The 21520-nt window shown below is 40.5% G+C and overlaps 4 protein-coding genes across 4 annotated transcripts; 1 reads left to right on the top strand and 3 right to left on the bottom strand.

Annotated features, from left to right (window-relative positions):
- The first annotated feature begins 7338 nt into the window (after positions 1-7338).
- On the top strand, positions 7339-12112 carry LOC111605715. Its single transcript, XM_023324400.2, has 5 exons — positions 7339-7510; positions 9675-10183; positions 10283-10413; positions 11437-11633; positions 11745-12112. Exons 2-5 carry the CDS (start codon positions 9774-9776, stop codon positions 11883-11885), a joined length of 879 nt encoding a protein of 292 aa, XP_023180168.2. The 5' UTR covers positions 7339-7510; positions 9675-9773; the 3' UTR covers positions 11886-12112.
- Positions 12113-13277: 1165 nt separating this feature from the next.
- LOC111605712 lies at positions 13278-13934 on the bottom strand. Its single transcript, XM_023324398.2, has 3 exons — positions 13869-13934; positions 13489-13812; positions 13278-13427 (listed from the first exon to the last, which is right to left on the bottom strand). The coding sequence occupies exons 1-3, from the start codon at positions 13932-13934 to the stop codon at positions 13278-13280; spliced, it is 540 nt and encodes a 179-aa protein (XP_023180166.2).
- A 667-nt stretch (positions 13935-14601) lies between these two features.
- LOC111605723 lies at positions 14602-15257 on the bottom strand. Its single transcript, XM_023324414.2, has 3 exons — positions 15192-15257; positions 14812-15135; positions 14602-14751 (listed from the first exon to the last, which is right to left on the bottom strand). Exons 1-3 carry the CDS (start codon positions 15255-15257, stop codon positions 14602-14604), a joined length of 540 nt encoding a protein of 179 aa, XP_023180182.2.
- Positions 15258-15869: 612 nt separating this feature from the next.
- On the bottom strand, positions 15870-16521 carry LOC111605724. The gene is made up of 3 exons (XM_023324415.2): positions 16456-16521; positions 16075-16401; positions 15870-16019 (listed from the first exon to the last, which is right to left on the bottom strand). Exons 1-3 carry the CDS (start codon positions 16519-16521, stop codon positions 15870-15872), a joined length of 543 nt encoding a protein of 180 aa, XP_023180183.1.
- Between the last annotated feature and the right edge of the window lie 4999 nt (positions 16522-21520).

Genomic DNA, 21520 nt, shown 5'->3' with positions numbered 1-21520 from the left:
CCGAATTAGTATTGCAGCTGGGCCTAGGCGACTGCACAATACGCGCTAACGGTGCGGCCAAAGCTTGGCTAAGCAGCAATTAACTGGGCTAACTGCTTGATTAGGCTTTGGTCAGCTTCTCTTGCAGCTGTTTAGGTGCATATAAATAACTAAGTTTTCAATAATTTTGGGTGCTTATATACCTGCCTTACCTTATGAGCGAGCATGAGAAAAAGTCCCTGAAGTGAATGCGCTGCGATGCGGCTTTTCCAGTTGCCCATATGGTGTGTTGGGCAGGGTTGGTTGTTGTTGTTGTTATTGTTGATGTTGCCGTAGTTGGAAGCCGGATAGGCGTTGCTTGTAGCTGCCAAATGGTAATTTATGGGCGGTACGCAGCCAAACGGTTAGGCGGCTTTAAAGCAGCTCCCTAAATCGTAGTTCGCTGGGCGCCCGACCGTTGCTGCATACCAATGCCAAATTGAATTTGGCCAGGGATAAAGCAGCGCTGCGAATGTCTCTTTAGTGGCCCAAATCCTATTTGTACATCATCTCAAAGGTGGCTTTAAAGGATAAACTGCAAAGTGGGAATTGACTGCGGCGCCAAGACCTCTTTGTGTCTAAATGCCCCGCTGGAACTAAATTTAACTATATGATGCATGGCCAATTGTAAAGTGTTGACTTGTGGATAGACAGGCTGAGAGTAAGCTGTAATTTTCAGGGTACTTTATAGGAGTGAACTGCAAACTGGAATTTGAATTGGAAAGTGAGTGGACTTTGTTTTAACTGAAATACCTTTCAGGACATCGGACATCAGATGGAACATATCTAGTTATCTATGGCGAACTGCTGACAGGTCTTTGGCTCGGAAGCAGTTATCTAGACAACTATCTAGAGAGTTTGTCTAGAGAGTTCTATAGAGTTCAACTAGAAAACATGTGTGTAGGGTAAACAGTTTTAGTTTGGCCTGCAGCACTGAAGGAAATCTATGATTAGCAGAAATACTTACTTCTATTCGAGTTCTCTTTGATAACAGGTCTTGCTCATAGGACTTTGGTTAATCGAAATACGCTTCTAATTGAAGACTTAAGTTGATATAGTAAAGTACTTGCAGCTGTCTATAGGAAACAGCTGATTGTCCTTAGGGCAAGCTAAACTCGCTCAACTTCATTTCAAATATTTTTCCTAACAAATTATGACTCAACTGCTCTAAGAAAAAGAGCTCAAGTTTTCACTCAGCCTTAAAGAAAGTGTTTGAATTCGCAGATAAATCTCTAGATTACACAAATGTAATCTTCTATTCTAGTTAACTGTAATGAGCGCATTTTATCGATGCCTTTCTTCGACTGCTGCTGCTTCGTTTTTATTAAGAAACCCAACAGATTTGCTAGTGATTACTGGTTTTCTGTTCATACACCCACATAGTTGTATAGGCAAGAGGAAGAGAGTGAGAGATGGAAGGCGAAAATCATCTCGACAGCTGAACAAACAAGTCATAATTTGACGAGGAAATCGCTGCCATCGCTGCGCATCCTGCTTCCTGCTTCCTGCTACCGCAATTTTCCTGTGTACATGGTCCCTTTTTTGCCGTCATTTAGCCGTTAGGAAAACCCCTAAACGTTCATTGTTCAAAAATCCAAAAAGGAGTTATTTCTCTAGCCCTCACGCACACACACACACACACTTACATATATTTCATGTGGCACTCACATCTTCATTTCCCTATCCTGTTCATCAGCTAGCAAAATGTCGCTCATTTATTTTGATTACCTTTTGCAGAGCGGGGAAAATGCCAACAGATTTTCCTCTCCTTCTCGATGCGTTTTTCATTTCTTCATTACGTTTTATTTTCAGCAGCATATACTTTTAATATACCCTGTCCATTTGTAGTTTATCTGGACGAGTCCGAGGGGGGCAGCTTTTGCCTTCTACTTGGCTCAGTTGTTTGGCTGCTGCTGCTGCTTCCGTTTTGGCCAACTTGAATTTTAGTTAAGAGCTGAATCATGGCCATCAGCGTTGATGAGCTTTATTCCCCGGTGACACTTTTCGCTTCGTACAAATTTAGTGTGGCAAATTTTACACACACACTGGGGCAGAGACAGGGAGGGAGAGGGACAGGGACAGAGCCACAATGGGCAATGGGCAATAATAAAGTTGCTAGAGTTGAGCGAGGATCCTTGTTGCCTGATGTCGTCCTGTCTGGGGGTCCTTGTTTCCGCTTCGTCTTGACTTTTGTTTGCCATTCTTGCCAAACGAAATTCCATTATGAATCCTTGCTCATTGTTTTGTGCAATGTCGGTTTGTGGGTTTATCAAGGGCATGCCCAGCCGTTCTACCGTTCTGGGGCTAGCCAAGTCGCCTGCCACGCTGCCACGGCATGGCCCCCTCCCGTTCGTATACACAAAATTAATATTACAATTTTTGCGCTGTCGGTCCCGGTCCCGGTCCCGGTCCCGGACCCATTACCGGGGCCTGTCATAAGAGGCGAAATTATTTCAGAAAGCATATTTCAAAATGAAATTTTCTTGCGGCTTTTTGCTAAAACAAATGTTTGGTCTGGTCGGCCGTGCCTCGGCTCGAGTTGGCCTGTTTTATAATGAAATAAATTTCATTTGCTCATTGAGTCGACAAGCCTGCTTGGCCGACATGTGTGGCCAGGCATGAAGACGTTGTGGAATTTGCATGCATGTTGCTTGTCCCAACCAGCAGCAGCAGCACCGAAAGTGGGACGCATTAGGACGGACTTTAAGTTTGTGGCCAGGCCGTGTGCTCAGCGTCGCATTCAAGGTATTACGTTATGGCCAAAATGAAATATGACAAGGCTGACAAAAGGACGGCATCTATTGCCCACACACATGTCGCCTGTTCCAGCAGCAATGAAACGTGCAGCAGCAGCAAAACCACCAGTGGTGGCAGCAACACCCAATAGCAAATATTTTGTCTCATGTTGCGCACTATCGCTGGCTATAACAAAAACAAGAACATCCTCCCTACGCCCTACCGTGCTCAGCTATCGCAGCTGTCCGACTGACTGTGCATTAAATGCCACTCTGGCAGCCAGTTCGCTTTAGCTTCACTCATTTCCAGGACGATGGCTATGTGGATGACGAGTGCGCGCACGAGGACGGGGACGAGGACGCGGACGAGGACGACTATGACGATGATGTTCCGAGTCCGTCGAGCAATGTTCCCTTCGCTCCTTTCGCATAAAGCCAAGCCAAATGCTGAAGCAGCAGGCACTGCATATTTTCCAGCTTGTGTCGTCGTTGCGTCAGCGTCATCATTATACCCTGTAGCCCTAAAGGGGCTACTAAGGGGCAGTATAATAAATGAAACTTATGAAATATGCTTGAGGCATGCATTTGCTATAAACTAAATTTCTGCAACTGAAGAAACGAGGCACATGTGAAATATGCTTTAGCAATATATGTGGAAAGGAGTTACTGAAGGCGCGCTCTGGGCAGGTCTGAAATATATGAAATGTGTGGAACAACTTGATTTTCCATAGGTCCAAAGCTGTCTTTGATATAGGCTAGAAATAATTTTTGAAATGGAATAAGGTAAGTTCTGGAAGCTGTGTAGAACAGACAGACTGTGGTGAGAAGTGAGAGACTCATATAAGGAAAACCTTAGAGTATAAGACTAGCTAATCAGGGCTTTAAGCACGCAACTAAATAACCTTGAAGAAGTCCCCTCTTAACGTTGCATATGCCAATAAATAGCCAAATTGATTGCAGTTGAGCTGCAGCTGCAACGTTGCTCACTTTGGCAGGCGCTTGGAAATTTGTGTAGCCCGAAGATTTCATTTCATATGCCTGAACAAAAGATTTGCTAAGTAGTTTGCGGCATGTCAGTGGGAAATTGGTTTGCTTTCACTTAGAAATGAGCTTGGAAAATTTCTGGTCGGCAGCTATTGAAGCATATTTTGCGTCGCTTTGAAAGCAATCAAAGCGTATCTGAGCGGCAGTCACACTCGAGTGGAGTCTGCCAGCTTGTCTTAAAGATAAACAAGTCGACATTTTGACAACCTAAATACGTGCTGGCAGCAGGATGCGGCTAATGTGGCACTGGATATGGCTGAGGCTGTGCATCTGGCTGCTCTGCCATGGAGAACTTCATCAGCTTTCCGCAAATAATTGAAATCAACTTTCAACTTTAAGTTTGGTTTTGCCTGCAATTTATATGTAAATTTGATTAAGAAAACACTGCAAGGCAGTTGGTTTTCCTTGATCCCAAAGCCCACTCCCCCGCCCTTGTCGTAAGTAATTGAAAGAAAAAATATGCATTTGACCAGCGTCGTCCTTTCGCTTAACTAATGTAATTTAAAATGGACGAGTGGCAAATTACTTGCCCTTAAAAACGCGCTGGCCCGCATATCCCAACACTAAATCCCCGCCCGCCCCTTAGCCACGCCCAGCCACTGGCATTGCGTAAATTGCCCAGCGCAAATCCCTTGAAAACAAAAATTGTTAAAATAAATTGTGTGGGCACTCGCAAATTGGTTTGGCTTTCTGCTTGGCTTCATTTGTAATTCAAATGTTTTTCGCGAATGTTTGTTAAATGCGAACAACGCGATCTGGCAACGCCAGGGATCGTTGCCAGTGTTGTAATGTAAAAAAATTGTACCTCATTATTCACGGCGTAATTAATATTCATAGAAATGCGCTAGCTGCTGCCTTTCTATGCGATTCGCAGCGACTTTGTGCAAAGTGGAGCAACAGAAGAAGTGAAAAATGTGAGGAATTTGTGGGTGAAAGGGGGAGAGGTAGGTAAAGAGAGAGAGAGAGAGACAGATGGTGAGAGAGAGAGAGAGAGAGAGAGAGAAGAGATAGAGATGGAGATACAGAATGCGAGAGAGAGAGAGGGAGAGAGAGAGAGAGATGGTGAGAGAGAGATGTTGAGAGAGAGAGAGAGAGAGAGAGAGAGAGAGAGAGAGAGAGAGAGAGAGAGGAGAGAGAGAGGAGGAGAGAGAGAGAGACAGATGGTGAGAGAGAGAGAGAGAGTGTGTGAGTGAGTGAGTGAGAGAGAGAGTGAGAGAGAGAGAGAGGGAGAGAGAGAGAGATCTCCATACAGAATGAGAGAGAGAAAGAAAGAGAGAGATAACCAGAGAGAGTTAGAGAGAGCGAAATAATGAGAAAAACAGTGAGAGACAGAGGACGAGAGTGATAAAGAGACGATGCATATAAAGCAGGAGAGCGAGACAGGGAGAAGAGAGGAAGAGAGCGAGAGAGAGAAATATACTGTGAGATATAGAAAGCGACAGGAGGACAGAGCAGGAGAGATCGTCAAAGAGATAAAGAAAGCGAAACAGAAAAGGAGTGAGAGACGGAGAGAGCGAGAGTGAGAGTGACAGTAAAAAAAGAAGGAAGATGGAGAGAGCTAGTAACACTACTTAACAAAGATAGGGAGACAGTGAAAGAGATGATACAGAGGTAATAAAAGAAAGAGAAGCAGAGATAAACACAAAAGAGAGAGTAGCGCTCAGCTAGCTTCGGCATAAGACACATCTAAGTACACGCAGCTCCACGAGTGTGCACCACACATTAGCAACGTTATATAGGATAATTATTTGCAAGGTGAGTCGAGGCCTGTTCAATGGATACAGATTAAGTTATTCAATTTCAGCAACAATACATAATTAAACAGAAAATGAATTATGTATGCCCTTTTGTAAAGAGATTTCTGTCAGGATTCACAATTCACGGTCTCGTCTAGACTTCAACACAAAATCCTCATTAGCGGAGCTGTCTCGCAGTCGACGCATTCATCCAATTAGCGGAAGATGCTCGAAAAATAAAACAATAAATGCCACAAAAAATAATTCAAGCTTAAAAGCATGCTGCTACCCATGCCTGCCAATGCTGAGCTGCTATTAAATGCTAAGGCGCCACTAGCAACAGAGCCAGGAGGCAGGGAAGAGAGCGGAGAGTCAGAAGCTCTGCTCTGTAATCAAGCCACTTAGGTTCTATAAAAAATAGATCATAATTCCGTAAGTTACACCCGCTGGCGATATGCAAAGAAATGTGTTTCTCTCTACTTATATATACTTATATATATACATATAAATATATATGTTTTTTTGGTGTTAACAGGAAAAAAATGGCTAATAAAACTGTCATCAAAAAGTTGTAAAGCAATGAAAGAGCAAGAAACGGGAATATAACAATTCAGAAATTGAGAAAGTGAAAAATCTGGAGGCAAAAAGTTTCTGCAAGAATGTTTTAATAAATAATCGTAAATTTATGCTACACACACACTCACACACACAGAGAGAGAAGAGAGCGAGATTTACATTTAAAAGAAAAGTTCATCCGGGTTGAATCTTGTTGCACATTGTTTTGCACTCTATCAATTTGTGCCCAAGCATTGGGCGATTGCACAGACCACATACATACGTACATACATACATACATACGTGTATGTATATGCGAATTTATTTATGGATTTTTATTTTGGCATTTTTCGTTGCTGCTCGGTTCTTTGTGATTGTTGTTAAAAAGTTTGCGCCACTCATAATTCCCGATTGCTCTTTTGTTCAATTGCAAGCGAGTGGCTAAGTGGGGCGTGTGGGAGGGGGGGGGGGGGGGGGCAGAAGCAGCAGCCCGTATCGGCAAGTTGTTTTACGCAACATTTGCTGTGGCCAAGAAGCCCCAGAAGACCAAAAGACCAAGAGCCAAGGAGCCAACGAGCAAAGCCCAATGCCAACTTCGACTCGAGATGACTCGAACGTCTGTTTTCCATTATATATACAGCTATATAGATATATATATATATATATATATTTATATCTTCTTGCTTCCTTTTTTTCGCTAATTGGAAAAGTTGCAAGTTGTGCGAGCTGCGTTATGTGGGTAAGCCACATAACCGCTCAGATGTTTTCAAGTCCTGAATATCCTAGTGACTGGACGTCCGTGCGGCTTTTATGGCATTCGGAATGCTTATTAGCAGCTGACACGGCGTCAAAGTTTATAAAGCATCAGATTTTACACTCGTAATTGCCCATTAGCTTACACTGGCCTACAAAATAGCTAAGTCTATGCGTGTGAGTGTGTGCGTGGGATGTCTTCTGATGCGCCTTAAGCTGCGTCTTCCTGCGCTTTATGCCATTGTAATTACAATAACTGAATGACTTATATTTTGAGGCGAAATGCTTGGCAGCATATCCGTCTGCTGCGTCTGATAATTTTGCCTTCCAGGCTTGCCTCACTCCCGTTGATTGTGTTGCTGTTTAGGGCGCCGGCGCACAGAGCGCGCCTCGCATAGGGGGAAATTTGTCGCTGGCCAAAAAATGTCCTGGCGACAGCCGAAGCAGCAACTGGCAAAAGGTGTTCAGTTGGGCTAGTCAGTCGACTGCCACAAATGGCCGCGTGCGGCAGACAAAAGCGCATGAAAAATTCATGAGCCAAAAGTGCGTCATCATTACCAACGCCGAACATCATTATCATCATCAACAGCGTCGCACGTCGTCAGAATCGAACTTTGAGCGGCCAATGAACGGCTTTCAAATACCCAAAACATAGAGCTAGTCGCTCAGGTGGGTGTGTGTGTGTGGTGACTTGACTTTCAGCTTGTATAGTTCTTGGTTTAAAAAACTAAAATTGGAAAATGTGAAAATGCAAACACACACATAGAAACACAAACACAAACACACTTCGAAATTGAATGGCAAATCGAAAAGTGCTTGACAAACGAGTGGATAAAAAAAGAAGAGGAAAAGAAAAACACACGAACAACAAGCAGAACAACAATAAATGGGACAACATTTCAACTGTGTGTGTGTGTGTGTGTGTGCGGTCAAAGGCAATACAAATACACAAGTGCTTTTGCCACTCTAAACACAAATAAATATGTATATATGGAGTATATATGCTTAGTATATAAACCAAGAGCAAATGTTGACTATTTGGCCATTCGATTCGGCGCAAGTAAACCGCATTAAGTCCGCCGACTAACGTCGATTCCCACTCGAGTATCATTCAATTGTTAAATACAAATTAAGTTTTCATTTTCTATTGCATACTTTGCGGCGCTGCCAGAAATTAAATTGTATGAAAATGCGTGCTGGCTATTATGGCGGCTGCTGCTGCCGCCGCTGCCGCTCGGATAAGCTGTCTAGCACATAAATATTATTGAAACTTTAAATTTTGTTTTGTTTGTAAATAAAAGTTGAGCTGCCTCAATGCTGAGTTAATTTTGCACAACAAAAAGTTTTTATTTCTGTTTAAGCCAAGAATTTATGTGTGTGTGTGCGTGTGTGCCACAACAATGCCACAATATTTCTCATATGTAAATTAAATGAAATTTCCGTAATTTATTCGCATGGAATTAATTGAATTCCACAAAAAATTGCATTCGCTGCTCGAATTTGCTGCACAATTTTTAATGACATTTTGCTTAATTGATATGAAAGATATATATATATTTTTTTGATATTAAAAATGATTGATAAATATAAATTTTCATATACATTTCAATTCAATTGAAAGCTACACAAAGTTTAGTTTATTTAGTTAGGAACCTATAGAAAAAGAGTATAATATAATAAAAAAATAGAAAGGAAAAAACATAATTTGAGAAGTTTTTATTGGCCAAAACTCTTTTAGCCAAATGCATTTTAAGGCGCATTGAGCCAATAAAGAAACTTTTTGATTGATTATTATGCCACACAGAACTTAAGAAGTAGCTAATGAAACAGCACTCAAGAGCTGTTTGGTAGAAGTTTGACAGTTCTTGCTCAATGCCTAAAGTAATATAGTTTAAAGTTAACACGACTGGATTCAGTACAGAATCAACAGTCAGATAAGGCTAATGAGCAGATTAAATGGACTTTATAGAGTACTGAATGCCACTTTCTGGGAATTAAACTCAGCTGCGATAGTCGCAAGGCAGCGCTTAACTGAGATATCGTTTGTTTTTCTTAAAGCTTCATAGTTTTGAGTTAGCCACGCTGCTTAATTTGTTAGCTCTTTTAACAGCTAATAGTTGCTTCTTATTCAGTTTTACTTGACATATAGTATATGCTTTAAGAGTAAAGCATATGCTAAAAATTCTCTTCCAATTTGACGCTATATTAGTACAGAGTAAACAGCGTTCTATTACAAGTGTATAAGACGACTGCCCGCCTTCAACTCTCCCACTCCTTCTATTTAAACAAGCTCAACTATGTCCAGCAACTCTAAGTAGAGCATAATTTTTGTTTACATCTTGGCCGTGCAAAACAAAATAAATAATAAAAGAAAATCTTGAGAAATTAGCTTAAGAATTTGCTTGTAAGACGAGCGCGCGCGCTCTTTAAAATGTTCCCGGAACAGTTTTAGTTTAAATATTCTGGGGGAGATTCGCGGAACAGCTTCAAACAGTAATGCGCACTTGCCAATGAAATAAATCAATGTTTATGTAAATAACTAATAGATTGCCAACTATAATTAAACACAATTAGTCAGGCGAAAGTGTTTGCCATTCGAGTGCCGCCCGAAAGTATGCAATGAAAAAGTGAAAGAGGCGAGCGAAAAGAATGGAGAGCCGAAAGAGTCACAGGCGAACAAAGTATGCTTAGCTGTAATGCGGTAAAATTAGGTGGAATGTCGCTGGCCGAAAAAGTCATGCGGCTGTTATATAAAAGCCCATTAAAGCCCCGGCCACTGGGCGTGGCATAGTTTATGGCATTTTAATCATTTAACAACGCTTTTGGTTTGCAGTCAACATGCAAATTGCTGGGCGAGCAACCGAACAAAACGAACAGAGCGAACAGAGCGAAGCGAAACCAGCGCCAGCAACACAATAAAAATTGCCTATAAATGGGCGGAAGAGCAGAATCGGATGGCAGAGGTGCTGTCGGAGGTGGTGCTGCGGCAGTGGGTGTTGGCAGGAGTTTAGTCGCACGCACAAGGACAACAACAACAACAAAAGCAACGACGAAACGAAGGACAGCAGACAGCGGCAGTGGCAGTGGCAGTGGCAGGGCACTCAAACAAAACAACAAAGCGAAACTTCCGCATAGGATGCGACGAAACGGAAGTTATTTTGGCCGTTTGAACGTACGGATCTATCTCATCTATTTGTGCTGCTATCTGCTGCTGATAATGGCAGCAGCTGGCAGCAACAATGTGGTAAATGGACTCAAATGCTACTGCAATCCGAAGGAATGCGACGTTATACGCGCACTCGACTGCCCCGGCAAGGGCCTAATGCTATGGGATCCCTGCCAGTAAGTTGAGTAGGCGCTTCATATATCATTCATTTAATGTGCATCGATATTCGCATTCGTATTCACAACGGCTCTCATTCTGCTCTCGCAACCACACAGATGCTGTCGCATTTGCGCCAAAACATTGGGCGAATCCTGCGGCGGACCCGGCGGCTTTTCCGGCCAATGCGAACCGCCCCTGCAGTGTGTCACCAAACTGCCCATTAGCAGCGGCCTGGGCGTCTGCATGGGTAAGCATCTATGGCATATTAACTCACAAATATATGAATATCTAATGCGCATGGGGTTAATGTGCAGGCCACTTTAGCTAATCGGTTATAGCAGTTGGCCAAGTATTCCATTTGACCAAATTGGATGGCCTGCGATGTGGGAGTTTGGGCTTATTCAACTCATATGAGACTTTGGCTTGAACATTAGTTAGCTTTAACAATTGTGATTTGCAGTGGGTTTAATTTGAATCAAATCAAATTTGAGCTTAGTAAGTGAGGCAAGGCAGGTGACTTTACCTGATTAGATTAAAGAACTGAGTTGATATGAATCTGATTTGTGAATACTTATTAAGTATAATCTCTATTACTAAAACACTCTTTTTGTGCTGACTGATCACGCCCTCAATTCACTAATGGGCGTGGCTGTATATGCAATATATATACTAAGATGAGGCGGGCATAGACGTGCCTGACAGTTGAGCTAAAATGTTAGCAGGCTAAAAGGAACATCTGCAAGTACCAAACTATAAGAATGCAGCTTCAGAATAAGCTTAAATGCATACAGTAGTTATCTATATGCCACGCCCCTAGTAGGCGTAAGCCAGCCAACTTAACACGGCATAGAATGTTAGCCAAGTTTCTAGCTACAACAGCGACAAAGTTCTTTGCATAGGGACCCAAAGGAAGGCAAACATTTGCCAAAGCCTATATACTCTTTTAGGCAACGTGACAGAGTATACAAATGTTCAATTTAATAATAATGTATAAATTTGCATGGGCAAATAAAACGCATCACATTTCAGCCAAGCGCTAAAACTTCTGTTCGAGGCAAATGCAAAATGCAAATGCAGTTTGCAGTGTGCGGAGGTTTAATTTAAATATATATATATATATATATATATATATATATATATATATATATATAAATATATATATATAGCATAAAATGCTGTTGAATTGAATGACTTTCAGCATTTATATTTTACATAATATATTTATATTTAATATTGGCTTTTGACGTGGTCAATAATTTGTTTGTGACAGACTTGCAACACCTGACGGCGCTTACCTTTAATCAGCTCAGCAACTGCACGCAGGAGGAGTCGATTGTGCTGGAGCCGGGCTGCGAGATAACCAACAAGCGCTGCCAATGCTGGCCCACAATGCGCACCTGTCTCAGCCAACTGTCCAGCGATGGCGGCTCTCCGAGCGATTCGCATTGGCATTTCAAGAATCTCGAGGTAAGCCAAACTATATACTAAATATACATATATATATATTGATTTTGCATACATACATATATATATATGCATTTATATTAATGACAAATATTATTCATTAATTGTGCACAGGACTGCCAATTAAATTTGCAAAATCTAATTAAAATCGAATTGGAATTCGATGAAGACTACAAAATCTCACCGAGCAAATTCGCATACAAAAAGCTGCGCAGAAAGCGAAAATCGCTGAGGAAGCGACTGTGGGCGACATGATTGCATAGCATAAATGAACAATTAATACTATTATTTAACCGTAATTATGATTGCTCAATTTCCATGTGCAGCATCATTTGAAGCATGGCGACAGTTCGCAAGCCATATAAACGTCCCTCTTTCTCACAAATGCAATTCTTGTACAGATACTAATGCTTAACTCTATGAAATGTGGCTAATATAAATACGATAATAAAGAGCATATACACATACAACATTACAAATAAATATATATATATATATAGATATATACACACAAATGCATGCTTGTAGGCATGTGGCATGTGGCTATTGTATGTAATCCCTAAAGCATTTGTTACTTTATTGTTTTTAACAAAACAATTTGTGCGCATACATAATGTATTATACATTGCAAATTTCTATTCCTAAACTAAAGACGAGAAAAAAAAACAAAAACCAAATACATAAATACCTAAACAATAAATTTAAAGCATTTTACCAGTGTTGTTGCTTTCAAGAAAATTCCGATTATGGAAAAGCATCGAAATATATATATATATACATACCGAAATGGCCAACAAAATGAAGTGTTTTTTTGGGGGGGGCGTGCTTTGGTGGTTTACAGAAAATCTTTAAAGTGATAGCTGCTGCCTAAACAGTTTACATTTAAAGCTCCCGCCATTATCAACCAGCCGTGCAATGTTACCCGGTTCGTTACCCGTTTCGTCCCCCGTTTGACTGTTGACATTCAAAACGATTCTTCACAGAATTACATATTAAGAAATACATGACTCACTATGCAAAACGGGCATTGCTTGGGCAAAAAGCTAACGCTGCGAGATTGTGTACCTTGGCTTGAGCAAAGCTTTATTGAGTTACAACTGAGAGTAATCGCAGCCAACTGTGATGTTCCATGATGTCAAAAGGACACAAGTTCAACACAGCGTCTGCTTTTATAGACCAAAATGATCTCATTAAAATTAATGTAAGTTATTTGGTAGTCGACATTTTAATATATTCATAGTATTTCTGAATATAGTGCAAAAGCTTTTATTATTGCTTAATGCATCATTAGGCTTTGCTAGCTTGCTTAAACAACATTTTAATGGTAAATTTGTTTTACTTTGTAATTCAAAATTAATTACATCAACTGTAACAATTCGCTGAATATTGTACTGTAGAAAAAAAGAAATTATTTTTATTAAAAATAGTTTAGTACAATTTAAATCACGCGCCATATCAAATATCCCTTCGTTCTGTTGTCAAGCTGACTGCCATGACACCACTTACCTATTTGAGTATATTTGCAGCAATGGGGAAAATGTTAATGTGCTGCACAGGTTAATTCGCCGCAGCGTTTATTGAATGCATTTTTATTGAAATACAGTTTCAGGCTAAATTAAAATACAAATTTGTTCAGCCCAGCTCTTTTCAATAGATTGTACTGGCAATAAAAAATATATGTGCGATAGTATGATCTCCTATCATTATTTTCAGTGTAAGGCGAAAGGTCAGTTCGGGCACAGCCGGCGGAAATTCGTCCGCTTCGACCGAATAGTTGCGAATCTCATAGAGTTTGTTCTGTTGTTGTTGCAAATTGAAATATTAAAATAGATTGAGGAGTATGATCCAGAGTACTTACGCCGGGTATTGGACACTTTCTTGGCAAATTGCTGACCTGTTGAATACGCTTGAAGAACTTGCCATAAATATTATTGCCATACAGGGAGCTGAGGTATTTGCAGCCATCGAGTTTGCTGTTGCCCATTTTTATGACGCTTTCGTCAGATTTTATGATGTCCAGGTTAAAATGTATATTAAACTCCTTCTCTGTTTTGGCGAGCATGAAGCGAACAGCGATTACGGGATCAGGGCGACTCTTATGAATAACGCAGGTCAATTCCTTGCCATAAGAGGGGTCCACTAATATACAGGTGAAATTGTGAAGGTCAACGATAAAGTTGCGCTGTGGAATTATAAAGATATAGAATCTAGTGAGGTAATACTGAGAGAGGAGCTTACCTTAGCCTGAGCTAAGCTCAACAGAGTCATAAATGCGAGAGGGTACAGCCAAGAGCGATGATCCATGGTGTCGAAAGTACAGTTGAATTAAACACAGCGTCGCAGCTGCTTTTATAGACTAAAATAAACTCATTAAGCTAAATTATAATGTAGTCGATATTTTAATGTATACTGAATATATATAGAGAACGAGTGTATTATTATAAATGGTTTTATTAGTGTTTAATGCATCATTAAGTTTTATTTAAAAAAACTATTTTAATGTTAAATTTACTTTAAATTAAAAATTTTAAGACGTTAAATTAGTTGTGCTTCAAAGCTGATTGCTATATTACGCTTTAACCGCTTACCATTTAGTCCTTTCACACTTCTGATGTAAAGGTTGTCTCAATTCGCTACATGTTATATATGTTATTTCGTGAATAATTAAAAGGTAATTTATTTATTGTAATATAAATTTTATTATTACAAAAGCTGCTGCTGCTCAACAGTAATCATTTTAATAAGAAATAGCTTAGTGCAATCTAAATTACGCGCCATATCAAATATCCCTTCGTTATGCTGTCAAGCTGACTGCCATGAGACTATTTACCTATTTGAGTATATTTACAGCAATGGAGAAACTGTTAACGTGCTGCACAGGTTAATTCGCCGCAGTGTTTATTGAATGCATTTTTATTGAAATAGAGGTTCAGGCTAAATTCAAATAAAAATTTGTTAAGCGAAGCTCATTTCAATATATTGTACTGGCAATAAAGAAGATTATTGCCACGACATGGTCTCCTCTCATTATTTTCAGTGTAAGGCGAAAGGTGAGTTCGGGCACAGCCGGTGGATATTCGTCCACATCGATCGAATAGTTGCGAATCTCATAGAGTTTATTCTGTGTTGTTGCAAATTAGAATATTAAAATAGACTGAGGAGTAAGAATCAGAGTACTTACGCCGGGTATTGGGCACTTTCTTGGCAAATTGCTGACCTTTTGAATCCGCCTGAAGAACTTGCCATAAATATTATTGCCATACAGGGAGCTGAGGTATTTGCAGCCATCGAGTTTGCTGTTGCCCATTTTTATGACGCTTTCGTCAGATTTTACAATGTCCAGGATAAAATGTATATTAAATTCCTTCTCTGTTTTGGCGAGCATGAAGCGAGCGGAGATGACGGGATTAGGGCGACTCTTATGAATAATACAGGTCAATTCCTTGCCAAAAGAGGGGTCCACTATTATACAGGTGAAATTGTGAAGATCAACGATAAAGTTTCGCTGTGGAATTATAAAGATATAGAATCAAGTGAGGGTAGACTCGCAGAGGTACACACCTTAGCCTGAGCAAAGCTCAATAGAGTCACAAATGCGAGCGGATGCAGCCAAACGCGATAGTCCATGTTGCTAAAGGTAAACTTCAATCAAGCAAAGCTTCATGGATGCTTTTATAGACCAAATTTGTAATAAAATCATTTCATTGAGCTAAATTATAATGCCATCAAAAGTGAACTGAAAAGGTAAATGCATATTTAATATATACGAGTTAATTAGTTCAACGGGTTTTATTAACTGCTTGAATTGCTAAACGCTTCATTAGTTTTTCAAAAGTCGGAATTCGTTAAATTGCTTATGGTACAGAGCTAATTGCTAAGGCACGTGACAACCGTTTCACATTCAGTTCTTTAACCGGTTACTGTTTTACAGCATTGATGTTAACGCTGTAACAGTTCGCTGCACCACAGCCTCAATTGCGGGAATTTAAAAAGAAATTCAAAATGCAATGTTAGGAGGCCTGCTAGGTGGGCCAATTATTTCTTTATAAATTGATAAAAACTTAAACAGAAGTCTCCCTCTCCTCCTCCCTCTCTCTCCCTCTCGTATAACAGAGCAAAAGAGCTCACTTTTGAGTACTTTTGATTGCACTACATAACAAGATAAAGAGGCAATGCTTATAGTTCAGCATATAGATATGTATATATATTTATATACATATGTTTGAGCACACGCTCATTTCAATACATGGCAGAAGCAACAAGGAGAGCATCGCCAATTGTTTGCTTCAGCCGAAAGAACTTAATTTTGACGTGGTATGTTAAAGAAGGCAAAGCCATGGGGATTCTTTCCAGCGTAATTGTGTAGTTGCGTACCTCGTAGACTTTGTTCTGTACAAAATGTATATGATAATAAGATGAATGAGATTAGTTTCTCATCACTTACTGCTTGAAATGGACATCCTCTGGGCAAATTGCTAACCTTGAGCACCGTCTCAAAGATTCCGCCTTGAAATTTGTGCTTGCATGCTGAGGTCAAGTACTGGCAGCCATCGATTTTAGTATGCTGTATGTTCATCTTTGAGTTATCCTTTTTGATAATGTCAAAGTCGACCATCAGACTAAACTGCTCAAGTGCTTGGCTGAGACTGAAGCGCGCGCTCATCGTGGCTGCGCCACGTTTCTTGCTGCTGCTGCAGCTTAAGTCGGTAAACAACGAAGGCTCCGTTGGCCAACAGGTAAAATTTTTGATTTGAATTGTAAAAGGACGTTGCTGAAAAACAAATTGTTTTAGTTTTAGCTGATGAAGCTGACGTACGAGTCTTACCTTAGCCTGGCTGGCAGCCAGCAGAGCGATCACAACCAGTTGCCAGAGCCAGGTTTGGTTATTCATGATTCTCTTTGCAGAAGTCAATGCGAATTTCCCGTTTTATACTAAAATTTTAATGAACTTTTAATTTGTTTTGCTTGAAAAGATACACTCGAAAGCCAATGGATTAATTTGTTGCGCATTTTTGAACTTTTATTTTATTTATAGATTCATAATTTTTATTTATAATATGAATTTGTTATTTGAATTTTGAGCTCGTTCTCTGGAATTGGCAATTAGTAAATTGTTTTAATATCTATAGATAATGTCGTTTGTCCGACTCTCTTCTCTTTAGCTAACTAGTTGGGATGATAAAGTTATTTATTGTAATGCTTGAGTTGTGTTGTGAACATTAAATTATATACATATATATATATATATTTGTTATCTATTATAAAGTCGAGGCAAACGTCGTTACAGGTTGCTTAGCTAGAAGTCATCAAAGCGATCGTTGAGAGTTGCCACAGGCCAATGCGCTTATTCATGTGAGGGAGCTTTAAGTATGAATATTTAGTAAAATGAACTATATAAGTATTTATCTACTATTAATTAATTAAATTAATAAGAACTAGCAAAACCATATGTGGCTTTTGGCTCTGCCTGAATTCGCAGCACCACAACCTCAATTAATTCAGTGCTTACTTTTGTAATATTTTATTGCATACTTTTAGGCAGTTAGATTTAAAGCATGTGAAACGTCACTCAATGGGCATTTAATCTCGAATATTGAATATAGAAATTCTATGATCACATACATTTCCAAATGCTACTCAATTGTGTTTAGTTTTCACTTCTAAGCAACTTCCACGTATTCGGGCTTCGAGAAGTAGTGCTTAGGGCTCCATGAGTTGGTATTCTGAGCCAAGTTGGAAGTCAAGTGGGGTCAGCTGCTGGTAAGATCTGAGATATACTTTGGCGCTTAAGTGTTTTGAAGTGGTGCCGGTATTGAAATCGTTTGTTTCGCTTATTGAGTTGTTATACTTTGGGCTGTTGCGCTTGGAGTGCGTTACAAATGATGTTGCGCGCACCTTAGTGGAGCAGACAAAAGCAATTAGATGCCGTCTTTTGACAAGCTGAATGAAATAGTTTGCGCTCGAGCTGGAGATCGAGATTGAGATTGAGATGAAGGATTGAGGATTGAGGAATGCCAAAGAAGCAGGCGTTTATCAACTGGCCACATCGGACAGGTCGATGTCTATGTCGATGTCGATGTGGATGTGGATGTCTAACTGCCAATGAGCCAGCGGGGACTACTGTGGCCGAGCGCCGTACAATACAGAGGAACTCGAGTGGGGATGGCAATACAAAGAGGTGTTAAAAAATTCTACTTTTTATGCTCTTAATATGATTTGATGGACATTTGCGATATAATGAAGAAATGTTTTTATGCCTCTGGCTTTGTATTCTTAAAAGTTTATTTTAATTTTAATTGTTTTTGTTGTTGTTGTTGTTGTTTATTCCCTATGGCCCGCCTCACGCCTATTGTTTCAGTTGTTTGACAAGCGATGCGTACAAATCAAAGCAGAGCCAGCAAACTGGACAGCCACGAATCTCTGGCTCGTTTGATTAATAGCCGCACAATTGATATGTTAAGTGGTAAATTACGCCATTGGCACGCAAATGTGTCGGCTCGTTCGGGATTGCTGTTTGTTTAAGGCGCCGCTAAGGGGACAGCCTACTGAACGATCTTGATCTTATCCGAGCCGGGCACAAAGTGATTTAATTTTGAATGGAGAAAGTTTAACAGCAGCCGCACAATTATTCAATTATATACAACAAGCCTGACTGTGGGTGGAACTCGATTTCATTGAGCTTTTCTTTGACCAATGAAAACTACATCAGCTATTGCTGGCGCTGCTGCTGCTGCTGCTGCTGCTGCTGCTGCTTAAATTAAAGGCCATTAGTCCAATTTTAACACGCTTTTGGGCAGCAGCAATAACAACCACGACAAACTACTTTAAATTTTATGGCCTCATTTATATTATTTGATCAAAAATCAAAATCAAGTTGAAATCCATTAAAATCTTTTGCATATTCCAGATACAATGGGCAATGTCATTAAAATTTTGCCACACCGTAAAAAGTAAAACAAAAACAATGCCCAAATCCGCTGATGTGTTATAAAAATCATTTAAATGTCGCGATCGCCAAAGAGTTTTATGGCAGCCTATGCGATCGATCTGCCCGCTGAATGCTCAACTAAAATGATTTAATTTCGAAACGTGTCGTGCACATTTGATGATCAATTTCTTGATAATATAAACGAGTATCGATTGCCATTGTATTGACTTTATATACAAATATATTTAGACATGATTTGGAAGTGAATTTAGAGATGACATTTATCGTTGGCTGACGTAAATAAATCGTGTTCTTGTTTGTTTCTAATTCAGCATTTAGTGTATTCGCTCAGCTTCACAATTTGTTTTGCAAATATTTATATTTATTAACTGTACTCTCAGCTTTTGCTCTGCATGTCAAAGAGGCTCCAGCTGATCGTTATCAGAGAAATAAGATTTAGTACTTCAATTCAAATTCAGCTTTGTCTAGCTGCCCTTATTTTCAATTCGTTTAATGAAATTCGCAGCGCAGCCCATAAATAAAACTGTGGCAAATTCCCTAAGCAACTTGTTGAAGTGTCATAAATAAAGCAAGAGCAGCAGAGCCAACGAGCCTGCGAGCACACAGCGCTTCAAGTGTTTGTCATTTAATAAACTACACACATCTGCAGCTCTCAGTGTGTGTGTGTGTGTGCTGTTGTTGTGCCTGCCGATTGCTGTTATATGATTTCATATATCATCAACATACGCTGAACGTCGTAGCATAGGGCTCTGCCAGCCCCGTTGTCTGTCTCTGCCTCCAGCTTCTACTCCTTCGTCTCGCTCCCTCTCTCTGTCGCTCTGCTGCGCGGGAACAACTTGTTGAGCATTGCGCAGGCGTGCGGCATTTAGTTCAGGCTGTCCGCGTGCGCCTCTTGTTGTATTTTTCGATAACATTTTATTGTCCGCTTTATAAATTATTGGCGTTTGCATCGCTGCCAGTGGCTCGGAGCTGAGGCGGCAGGCGGCAGGCGGCATTGGACCAAAAAAGTATCCTTTTACGTGCACATTTTTTGGTATGCAGCGTGTGTCCAAATTTGTGCAGCGCAAATAAATACTAAAGTATATATACTTAGAGAGCCGTTCAGTTCTGTTTTGTGGTTTGAGTTCCGTTTGGGCTCGGCTCTTGACGGCTCACAGCTCGACGGTGTGTTGGGTTGTGCGCGTGTTTTGGCCTTTTAGGGCTTGTCGCCCAACATCAAATTGAGTGTTGTTCTCATTGCTGTGGCTGTTGCTGTTGCTGTTGCTGTTGCTATTATTGCTGTTGTTGGTAGTGTGAAAGTTGCTTTAAATATTGAGCTGGGCACTGCGAGGAGCAGCAACGAGCTGCCAACAAATCAAACCATTTATGTCCAAACCTCGATCGCAGCTCGCCAACATTCACATTCATCATCGTCAAGTGGCAGCCAGCAGTGCCTCAACAAATTCAGTCCGAAGTGCTGAAGGTGCTCCCTGCACCTGTCTGAACTTCAGAGCTGTCCTTCAATTATATAGCACACCCGCTGTGCTCTACTGGAACTCGGAGTCTCCGGTCTCTCTGGCCCTCTTCTAACTGGAGTCCAGCACAATTGCGGCTCATACTCTGCTAGAACTTTGGAGCTGCAGTGGACTCTGTCTGGTATTTCAGTCATACCTAAGAAAGAGAGGAAAAACGCGAGCTCATATCTCATATGAAACTCATGGCGCATGATCAATCGAAATGATATAATTATATCCCAGAGCCAGAGAAACAGCCACAACCACAGCCAGAGCCAGCGCTTGGCCTCTGTGTAAATTGATATCAACAAATTACGCGAAAAAATTTCAAAAATATTAACGAATGTGAATGATATAATGATGAGATGACGATTGTGGAATACACTGAACAAAAACAAAAGGAGGAGAGTGAGAGAGGGAGAGAAATGCTGTCAAATTATAAATATATTTCCTGCAAATTAAATATGGGCTCAAATATAAAAAATAACAACAAAAATAAATTGTTTACAGAATAAAGATAATATAATATAATATATAATATAATATATAATATATATATAATAAAGATAATACAATTGTAATTCCTTAAGATCTGCTTATACCAAGCCACGTGCTGCCCCAACTTAATCAATATCCAACTCCTTTTCGACTGGAAAACTTTAGTCTTTAATTTCTTTCAGTGCAGTGTCTTCCCTAATTATGCCCAATTTAAAAAGGGTTAATTAAGGCACAAAACGCAGCACACGAAATGTCCCCATCCGGGGCGTTATTAATATGCGACATTTCTGATATCTTTTTGCCCCCGGGCATGGGCCAGACAAGAGAGTCCTTCTGTGGGATCAATGCTGCAAAATATATACAATAATTACATACAGCATTTGTCATAACACCAGATATGGACACAATGTTTGCTCTTGGCGCGAATGGCCAACAGATCGCGGCCCAGCGGCCGAACTATGCGACAAATGTACGCAAAAAATTGTAAATATCATCATCGACGACATCGTCGCATCATCAGCACCAGCAGCAACGGCAGCAGCAGCTGAAGATTGGGGGAGGAGGCGGCTGAGGATGCCAACGGACTAAAATGATGGGCATTTTATAAATAAAACAAAATCATAAATGATGCGCTTCGCCCAGAGGCAAGGACAGCCCTGAGATCGTTCGCTCGGCTTCGGCGGGGTTTTTTGGGGTGCTATAATAATTACAGCTGGAACGTTGGGGCCTTGGGGCCATTGGGTAGACATTTCGCGCCGGAATTCGGAGCATTGTGTCATATTTAATACAGAAATTTTAATTAAACATAATTTGTAAGGACTGCACGTTCGCCCGCTTCCCCACTCCGCTCCCTCCGCTCGCTCCAGTCGCTCTCATTGAGCTAGATGCTCGCATGTCTGCGACTGCTCCCCAGTTGTTTGCCTTTGATTGCTCTGCGTTGATAGCTTTGG

Source organism: Drosophila hydei, unplaced genomic scaffold (genome assembly GCF_003285905.1).
Source record: "Drosophila hydei strain 15085-1641.00,03,60 unplaced genomic scaffold, DhydRS2 tig00000001-arrow-pilon, whole genome shotgun sequence".
NCBI lineage: Eukaryota > Metazoa > Arthropoda > Insecta > Diptera > Drosophilidae > Drosophila > Drosophila hydei.
The sequence above is the reverse complement of the archived record's forward strand: the minus strand, read 5'-3'. Positions and strand labels throughout refer to the sequence as shown.

Bases quoted from the DNA above. Each gene is read 5' to 3' on its own strand.
- LOC111605723 (XM_023324414.2), bottom strand. From the start codon at position 15,257: ATGGACTATCGCGTTTGGCTGCATCCGCTCGCATTTGTGACTCTATTG. The intron at 15,136-15,191 runs GTGTGTACCTCT...ATAATTCCACAG, and splicing joins TGAGCTTTGCTCAGGCTAAG to CGAAACTTTATCGTTGATCT. The intron at 14,752-14,811 runs GTAAGTACTCTG...GCAACAACACAG, and splicing joins GAAAGTGCCCAATACCCGGC to AATAAACTCTATGAGATTCG.
- LOC111605715 (XM_023324400.2), top strand. From the start codon at position 9,774: ATGGGCGGAAGAGCAGAATCGGATGGCAGAGGTGCTGTCGGAGGTGGT. The intron at 10,184-10,282 runs GTAAGTTGAGTA...GCAACCACACAG, and splicing joins ATGCTATGGGATCCCTGCCA to ATGCTGTCGCATTTGCGCCA. The intron at 11,634-11,744 runs GTAAGCCAAACT...AATTGTGCACAG, and splicing joins GGCATTTCAAGAATCTCGAG to GACTGCCAATTAAATTTGCA.
- LOC111605724 (XM_023324415.2), bottom strand. From the start codon at position 16,521: ATGAATAACCAAACCTGGCTCTGGCAACTGGTTGTGATCGCTCTGCTG. The intron at 16,402-16,455 runs GTAAGACTCGTA...TTTGTTTTTCAG, and splicing joins TGGCTGCCAGCCAGGCTAAG to CAACGTCCTTTTACAATTCA. The intron at 16,020-16,074 runs GTAAGTGATGAG...CATTTTGTACAG, and splicing joins GAGGATGTCCATTTCAAGCA to AACAAAGTCTACGAGGTACG.
- LOC111605712 (XM_023324398.2), bottom strand. From the start codon at position 13,934: ATGGATCATCGCTCTTGGCTGTACCCTCTCGCATTTATGACTCTGTTG. The intron at 13,813-13,868 runs GTAAGCTCCTCT...ATAATTCCACAG, and splicing joins TGAGCTTAGCTCAGGCTAAG to CGCAACTTTATCGTTGACCT. The intron at 13,428-13,488 runs GTAAGTACTCTG...CAACAACAACAG, and splicing joins GAAAGTGTCCAATACCCGGC to AACAAACTCTATGAGATTCG.